General features: G+C 51.6%; 1 protein-coding gene across 1 annotated transcript; it reads left to right on the top strand.

Annotated features, from left to right (window-relative positions):
- Positions 1-6,858: 6,858 nt before the first annotated feature.
- On the top strand, positions 6,859-8,190 carry LOC146172526 (uncharacterized). The gene has a single exon (XM_084585783.1). It carries the CDS (start codon positions 6,859-6,861, stop codon positions 8,188-8,190), a length of 1,332 nt encoding a protein of 443 aa, XP_084441909.1.
- Positions 8,191-8,956: the final 766 nt, after the last annotated feature.

Here is an 8,956-nt window from a genome sequence, read left to right as displayed (position 1 = left end):
AAGTAAAAAGAACAGCGCTGGAACGAAATTTAAATCGTCAGCAGCTCTACTTCACCAAACCGCAAAACCAAATTGTTGTTTCTTTTGCAAGGAGAGTGACCACGAAACTGCCGCTTGCTGTGCTAGCATTCGATTAGAAGAAAAGAAAAAAATGCTACGATCGGGAGGACGTTGATTTCGGTGCGTGAAACCGAGTCACCGTGCTAACGAGTGCAGAAACAAGATTAGATGCACAATTTGTGCAGGACGACACACGACAACCATGTGTGATCCAGAATTCACCCATCCGAAAGTCAAGGCTAATGTGAACGATGTGACGACTGTCCCCGTGAACTTGCAGTCTACGTCAGAAGTACCTAAACAGCGAGAAGTACTGCTACAAACAGCAACGATATTGTGTGTCGGCGAACGTAAAGCCCTCTACTTACGTGCTCTGTTTGACAGCGGAAGCCAACGGTCATTCATTACGGAGAAAGCATCTGCAAAACTCGGTTGTAAAATTGTTGGAAAAGAAACGCTGAACATTGGTGTGTTCGGCGGACACCAGTCACAACGAGATTTTAACAGAGTGCTGGTGTCGCTAACCGCGCACAATAAGAAGATGTATCAGATCGAAGTTCTTGAGACCAACATAATCTGTGAGCAAAGTATCCCGATCCCTGACCTCAAGATTAAAGAATTACTTGGAGCCCTGACTGCCGCTGACATGACCTGCGATAACGTAAGAGGCGACTTAGACCTGCTTATCGGCTCAGAGCACTACTGGGAACTTGTAACGGGAAGAAACAAGAAGCTCAACGGGAAACTGCGAGCAGTTGAGACACCCTTTGGGTGGTGTATTCAGTGCCCAGTAGGGTACAAGACTTGTGACTCTCAATGCATGCAAATCACTGCTCTTCGCGTATCACTTGCCGAGAGAGAAGCTGCAAACTGCTTGGAACGATTCTGGACCCTCGAGTCGATCGGAGTCACGGATGATGACAGCTGTGCAGAGCACAAGCTGCTTGGTTCTTTCGAAGAGAATATCAGGCGCAGTGGCTCTAGATGCGAGGTAGCCCTTCCATGGAAGGAGAATATAGATTTAAGTGGCAACAAGGAAGTTGCTGAAAAACGCTTGTCACAACTGACAAACCGTCTTCGAAAAACTCATCTCTTAAGAGAGTACGACGCTGTCATCAGACAGTATTGCATGGAAGGCATAGCTGAACCGATAGTAGAAAAAGAGGAAGAGGGAAAGCTGATCTACTACATGCTCCACCAGCCGGTTTTTCGGGAAACGAGTAATACAACGAGATTGCGAGTAGTTTTTGACGCTTCATCGCATGGACAGAAGGCAAAATCCCCGAATCAAAACTTCAAAAGTGGTCCGAATTTGACAGCCGACCTTGTAGCACTGTTACTAAATTTAAGAAGCCGCAAAATAGCTTTGGTAGCAGTGATGTTAAGTTCGTGTTCGGCAGGTAGAGAAGCAGAAGACGAAACAGTAGACGATGATCTGATGATGGTCAGGAGGAGATATATATTTACAGAAGCAAAATAGTATACATAGGCAAACTAAGTTACAGTAACAAGAGTCACGCAGACAACTGCAACTTAAAACAAAATAGACTCTCACACAGAGAAGTCACTCTACAAGCCCTTACTTTTCTACCGAGCATTTTGGTTAAAGCCTAGGGACTTAAATACGTGCTAAGCACGGAGCCTCAAATGGTCCGAGGACCGCTTTTTGTTACCAGACATCAACAGACACAAGGGCGGTCACCTTAGGTGATCCGCCCCGAAAATGAAGCAGCCAATCAAATTATTTAAAAACATGCCACAACCCCAGTGGGTTGGGAATAATCTCGGACCCAGGTCCTTAATTACGCCAAATAAAAATACAACATTCATACACACACTCTCTCCACTCGCCGGTCCCCAAACCTTCTCACACGGCGCCTGTCTCTGCCCTCCCTCCTCAGCGTGTTTGCGACGCGACCTTGCAGCTGGCGCCTTTGTGAAGGAAACGCCGCAGGGGATCTGGAGGCAAAGACTAAGCCACCCCGCCGTCCCATTCGAGGAAAAGGGGGGGGGGGGGCGGCACTGTCCCAGAGCAGTGTAGCGTCGCCGCTGCTCGCACCCGATGAGCCGCTGCGTGGGGGCTAAGTGCCGCGCCTATTGTCGCCTTCTGCAGGACATTTAGTGAGCGCTTGTGGCAGTGCAAAAAGCTTCATTAACGGCGTCTCCCTGCACCCATGCTTGGCGCCACGGCGGGACATCGCTGGACGAGCTGGCCGTAAAGTGGTTCGCAGAAGCGTGTCACTGTTGTTCCCGGCTGATAATTGGATGCGTCTGTCGTTCACTTCTTGGCGACGCCTCGGGGCGAAAGGACGAAACAAACCAGGCCTCCCGCGCGCCCGCGCGCCCGCGCCCAAGAAAAGGGGAGAAAAGGAGGAAAAAAACAGCGCTCGCTCCTTGGCCTCGGCGCGTGGGGGGTTCGACCGCCAGCTCGACTCCACGTGCGAGTCGCTTTTCACTGCGGCCTTACACGTCCCTCCTAAGAGGGTAAATGAGCTTGGAATCCGCTCATTTACACAAAACAAAAAGACAGGCCGCAACATTCCCCCTCAGGCGACCATTTCGCCAGGCGACAGCGCACCTAAATCCGTCCCCACTGAGGGAAACCGTACACTCGAAGTCGGAAAATAAAACCAATACAAACAACGGCACTGAAGACACGAAAGTTCTTCACATCCTGCATTGCGCACAGCAGTGCGCCCTATATTTGTTATACATGAGGCACATGTAAAGACACACGAAAAAAAAATTGCACTACAAGAGCGCGTGTTGGCTACGCAGAGTTCGCCATAGTCCGAGTTTCAGCACAAAGCACCCACCCGCGGCGCGCAGTTGTAGCACGCGTCACCGTTCACATCACAAAACACGGCGGGTGGCGGGAAAAGTCACGCCACTGCACAGTTCCCGCTCCGTCATGCAACTGTCTTTACACCACTTTTTAGTGCCGCCAAACAGTTCCGTGCACGCCACCCGTTGGGTAAGCAGGAACCCTCATGCCTGGTGAGGCCAGCATGGCTATGCCTAACAACCAGATACAAAATTGGACAGTGAGGCTTTCTTCGTCCCTGTACTTTGCGCAAGATTTGTACGGGGGCTCCAATGACGAGGCTAGCCCATGCAGCTTCCTGCGCTGGCGAAGTAAGTTTGGCACGCGCCTGCTGCTATACGCCGGAACACTATAGATCTCGTGCGCACCTCGGCGCCCGCGTTGTCGCGTAGCAGTGGCCTTTAGCGCCTGCGGCACATCGTTGCCGCCTCTCGCGGCGCCAGCACTAGAGATCCTTGCACTGACCGTCGATGGGAGACTGCTTCCCAAAACAGAAACGTCGTCGCGCCTTACCTTCTGCGGCCTCGACTTTCTGAGGCCGCGTACTGCTGTCGTGCCTACGCGAATTTTGAGAGGCCCACCTGCGTACTCCTTGCTACTACTGTGCTGTAGTTTATCGTGTTCGCTCTCTTGACCACAGATATCAAACTGGCCAGAATCCGTTACTGCGCCCTCTGTATCAAATGGAGCGGGCGCCCTCACCGTAAGCTCAGCCTCGACACCTGTTGCGCGTAGATCCCCACACGGGGCGCACTCCGTCTCCGTCGGCTGATCAGCTCGCACTTCAGAAGCGAAATTTCTGTGCGCGGGATCCGCGCCGTTGCTGTCGGGCTCCAACCCTGCTAACGGCTCGTCCGTTTTTTCGCGCATTTCCAATCGCGCCACGACACTGCTCGGGCAGTTCGTCTCGCCCCCTAACGCTAGCTCCTCTAGCTGCGCCTGTGGGGCTACACTAGCAGTTTCCGCCGCTCCCTGCCCTGAGCTAGCAACGCTTCGCTCGTCCAGGCTATCTGTATTCGTCGAATACCGGGAGGGGCAGCCCTCAGCTGCACTAGTGCTTTCTGCCACGGGGCCAAGGTCTAACTGTCGCTGCTCCGTTGCTTCGGACGCAGTTTTAGCCTTTCCGCCGCCAGCATGCTCACGCATCAGCGCTCTCATCAATCTCTCTTCTTCTCTCAGAATTTCCCGTTTTTTTCGCTCAAAATCCAATTCAAGTTGCCGAATTACCAGACGCTCCTCCTCCGTCAGGGGATATGCGTAAGCTTTGCTTTCAATCATATCTGGCGTCCTTACTGCCTAGTACCCCACTTTCCCTAGCACAAGCCAAGCCAACCTCGACCAGACGCGAGAAATCCCACTCACCCGTCACCAGCGTCGCTGCGGGTAGTAGCACCAAGCCCGGGAGTCACGCCTTGGCTGGTCGTCCTCGGCAGGTAGCTTGCAGTCGTCCTTTGGCTGCCGCTGCTGCTGCCCGAGGCCTTGTTGCTTGCTTCTTTGTGGTACGGTGCCGAATCCTGTCGTACTGCGCCAGTAATTATTAGCTGTCTTCGGCAGGTAGTGAGGAAACAGTGAGGAAACCGTAGACGATGATCTGATGATGGTCAGGAGGAGATTTATATTTACAGAAGAAAAATAGTATACATAGACAAACTAAGTTACAGTAACAAGAGTCACACAGACAACTGCAACTTAAAACAAAATAGACTCTCACAAAGAGAAGTCACTCTACAAGCCCTTACTTTTCTACCGAGCATTTCGGTTAAAGCCTAGGGACTGTAAATACGTGCTAAGCACGGAGCCTCAAACTTGACTGTCGAACATGGTCCGAGGACCGCTTTTTGATACCAGACATCAACAAAGACCCAAGGACGGTCACCTTAGGTGATCCGCCCCGAAAATGAAGCAGCCAATCAAATTATTTAAAAACATGCCACAACCACAGTGGGTTGGGAATAATCTCGGACCCAGGTCCTTAATTACGCCAAATAAAAATACAACATTCACACACAAACTCTCTCCACTCGCCGGTCCCCAAACCCTCTTACACGGCGCCTGTCTCTGCCCTCCCTCCTCAGCGTGTTTGCGACGCGACCATGCAGCTGGCGCCTTTGTGAAGGAAACGCCGCGGGGGATCTGGAGGCAAAGACTAGGCCACACCGCCGTCCCGTTCGAGGAAAAGGGGGGGGGGGGGGCAACACTGTCCCAGAGCAGTGTAGCGTCGCCGCTGCTCGCACCCGATGAGCCGCTGCGTGGGGGCTAAGTGCCGCGCCTATTGTCGCCTTCTGCAGGACATTTAGTGAGCGCTTGTGGCAGTGCAAAAAGCTTCATTAACGGCGTCTCCCTGCACCCATGCTTGGTGCCACGGCGGGACATCGTTGGACGAGCTGGCTGTAAAGTGGTTCGCAGAAGCGTGCCACTGTTGTTCCCGGCTGATAATTGGATGCGTCCGTCGTTCGCTTCTTGGCGACGCCTCGGGGCGAAAGGACGAAACAAACCAGGCCTCCCGCGCACCCGCGCGCCCGCGCCCAAGAAAAGGGGAGAAAAGGAGAAAAAAAAACAGCGCTCGCTCCTTGGCCTCGGCGCGTGACTCGCACTCCACGTGCGAGTCGCTTTTCACTGCGGCTTTACAGTAGCCGACATTGAAAGGGCATTTTTGAAAATCGAGATCAGAGAGAACGACAGAGATGCATTTCGCTTTCCGTGGCACCATGCAAAACCGGATGCAAATGAAGCAACAGGCGAGATACAGACTTGGCGAATGAAGCGAGTTCCCTTCGGAACCACCGTAAGTCATTTCTTGTTGACAGCGACTCTCCAGCATCATTTGGATATAATGGAACGAGGCTATCCGGAGACTTCTTCGCTACTGGCGCAGTGCTTGTATGTGGATGACCTTTTAACGGGAGCAGAAAACGAAGACGAAGCGCTGAAGATCTATGAAGAACGGAATACAATATTCAGCGCGGCATCTATGAAACTGCACAAGTGGGCATCCAACAATCCGGCATTGAACAAGCGATTTTTGGCGGATGACTGCGAAGCAAGGCACCTCGGGTACCTCCCAGGAGTTCTCAAAGTGCTGGGATTGACATGGAACCCAAGCACAGATAACCTGGCATTCACCCCACTGGCAAGCGATCAATCCGAGCCAGGTGCAAGCACAGAAAGGTCTGTGCTCAGGACTACGGCGAGACTCTATGACCCACTTGGATGGCTAGCTCCATTCACCGTCAGGGCAAAGGCTTTATTCCAGGAGTTGTGGCAGAGAAATGTGGAATGGGATGATATCCTACCTACGGATCTGGACACGAAGTGGGTGCAGTGGTGTGAGGAACTAAACGAATTGGAAAGAGTTCCAGTGCAGCGGTGCTACAAATCCGACACTGTCGAGCCTACCACGAAAACAGCCCTACACGTGTTTACTGACGCCAGTCCTGTGGCATACGGAGCAGTGGTCTACATTTGCGTAACACATGCGGATGGGATTACAACTTCGAGCATCCTAATCAGCAAGTCAAGGGTTGCCCCGATTAAACAACTGACTCTTGCAAGACTGGAACTGATGGCGTGCCTCTTGGCTGCCAGACTGAATCAATACATTCGGTAGAGCCTGAAAGAGCCACCGCAAACGACGTATTTCTGGACTGACTCGATGATAGCACTGCACTGGATTGTAGGAGAGCCGTCGCAATGGAAGCAATTTGTGAAGACTCGCGTATTGGAAATCCACTGTCTTACCGATACCTCAGCGTGGAGGCATTGCCCAGGGTCAGAACATCTGGCGGATATCATGACTCGAGGAGTTACAGCTGATCAGCTTGTTGAGAGCTCCACCTGGTGGGAAGGAACGCACTGGATGAAGGCAACGGAAAATGCTTGGCCACAAATCTCTTCGCTTTCAAGCAACATTCCGATAATGGAGGAAGAGACGAAGCGTAGAGGTCCTTCAAGCGACGGATACCACAGAAGTTCCCATGCTGTTGGACACAGATCGATACAGCAGTGCCACACGACTTTTCCGAGTGACTGCATGGGCATTTAGATACATCCAGAAGTTGCGACGTCTGAGCAGTGACAAGGGTCCACTGAAGTCGGTTGAACGGAATGAAGCCGAAAAATATTGGATACGGCAAACTCAGCGAGATGACCTGAAAAGAGAAATTGAGTGCGTGAAAAAAGGCGAACGCTTTCCCGCAGACTTGCCTCTCAGAGACATTTCAGTGTTTATTGACAACGATGGTATCATCCGCATAAGCGGCAGACTTCAACAAAGCTGCAAGCCGTACAACGGACGTCATCCAGTTGTACTGTCAAGTCGACATCGACTGGCAGAACTGCTCGTGCGTCAAGCACATCAGCAAGTACTTCACGGTAGAGCAAAAGGTACTCTGGTGCAATTGAGAGAGAGGAATCATGTTGTGCGAGCCCGGCAGCCAGTGAAAAGAATCATTAAAGGGGGCTTAACCTGTCAGCGCTATAATGACCGTCCAGCCACTGAAGTGACAGCACCGCTTCCAACTGATCGAGTGAACGAGGCTCAACCATTTGAGGTAACAGGAGTTGACTTCGCGGGGCCACTTCTGGTGAAAGGAGAAAACACGCTGTACAAGTCCTATATCACACTGTTCACCTGCGCTGTAACAAGAGCGGTGCACCTAGAGCTCGCAAAAGACATGTCCGCAGAGTCTTTTCTGATGACCCTCAGACGTTTCATCTCACGAGGAGGTATACCTCGGGTCATTTACAGTGACAACGCGCTTTCCTTTAAGAAGGCCAACAGATATCTCCTTTATCTATGGAGCTCTATCCGAAAACCAGAAGTTCTTGACTACGTCGCAAAAGCACGAATCGAATGGAAGTTCATAGTGGAGCACGCCCCATGGTGGGGTGGCTTTTATGAGCGCCTCGTCGGATCAGCCAAACTTGCGCTCAAGAAGGTGATCGGATCCAAGCTTCTGACCTTCGATGAGCTAACCACTGTACTGGCAGAAATTGAAGCAGTCTTAAATTCTCGACCTTTAACTCACGTCTACGACAAACCCGGAGAACCGGAACCCCTTTGCGCTTCATTCTTCTTGACGGGAAGACGCCTCACATCGCTGCCTAGCGTGGGGAAAATCGAAGCAGATGAGGTCAACGTATCAGTTCACAGACAATGGGTACGACGCCAGCAGACTACAGAAGCCTTCTGGCGCAGATGGACAAGAGAGTACCTCGAGGAACTGCGAAATGTACAAAAGAAGAATGAACGCCAAGGAAAAACACTCAAGGAAGGGGATTTGATACTCCTTCGTGATGGCCTGTAGCCACGGCAACAATGGAAGATTGCAAGAATTGAGAAACTGTTTCCGGGAAGACACGGATAGGTAAGATCGCGCCTGCTGAAGCTACCTGGAGGATCATCTCTCAAGCGACCAATACAACTCTTGTACCCCTTGGAAATCACGTAAACGAAGAAAAATGACAAGTCATTTTCGGGGGGGAATGTTTTGCGAAACTTAAACCGAAACAAGACAGCCCCGAGTCAACAGACAAGCCAAGACGAGAAGGCAAGACAAAACCACGGAGAGACGCTTGGGGCGTCAGTCGGCTGCTGTAACCAAAAATAAACGGATGTCGTTTGTGCTCTGTTACGAAGTTGTCTGATTTAACGAACGCGACACTAGCAGCGCACACAGATGCTGCGGCGGTGCCATGGCCGCGCGCGGCACCACGTGGTAACAACTAAGGCGTAAACGCTAGTTACGCACGTAGAAAGAAAATTATCCGCAATATATTAACACCATACTTTTACTGTTACCTTTTTTAATTATGTTACACTTTCTCGTGAGGGTACCACGCCAAAAGCACTGCAAACAAACCCATGATTTGAGGTGCAATACGCAACTTTCGACAAAGCCATGGCCATGCTAACATAGTCGAGAATGACGGCTGCGCAGTCAGCGGATGGCCTGTGGTGGTATAGCTGGCAGGAAGCTTTCCTAGGTGGCCGGTGCTGGCTCGCGTATTTGCCGGCTCCGATCCGTGCGACAAAAGCTCAAGAACGGGGCTTTGACGGTCACTGAACGACAC

This window comes from Amblyomma maculatum, unplaced genomic scaffold (assembly GCF_055883805.1).
Source record: "Amblyomma maculatum isolate TAMU_Amacu unplaced genomic scaffold, ASM5588380v1 scaffold_13, whole genome shotgun sequence".
In the NCBI taxonomy this organism is placed as follows: Eukaryota; Metazoa; Arthropoda; class Arachnida; order Ixodida; family Ixodidae; genus Amblyomma; species Amblyomma maculatum.
Note: the sequence above shows the minus strand (reverse complement) of the source record. Positions and strands in the feature narration are given on the sequence as shown.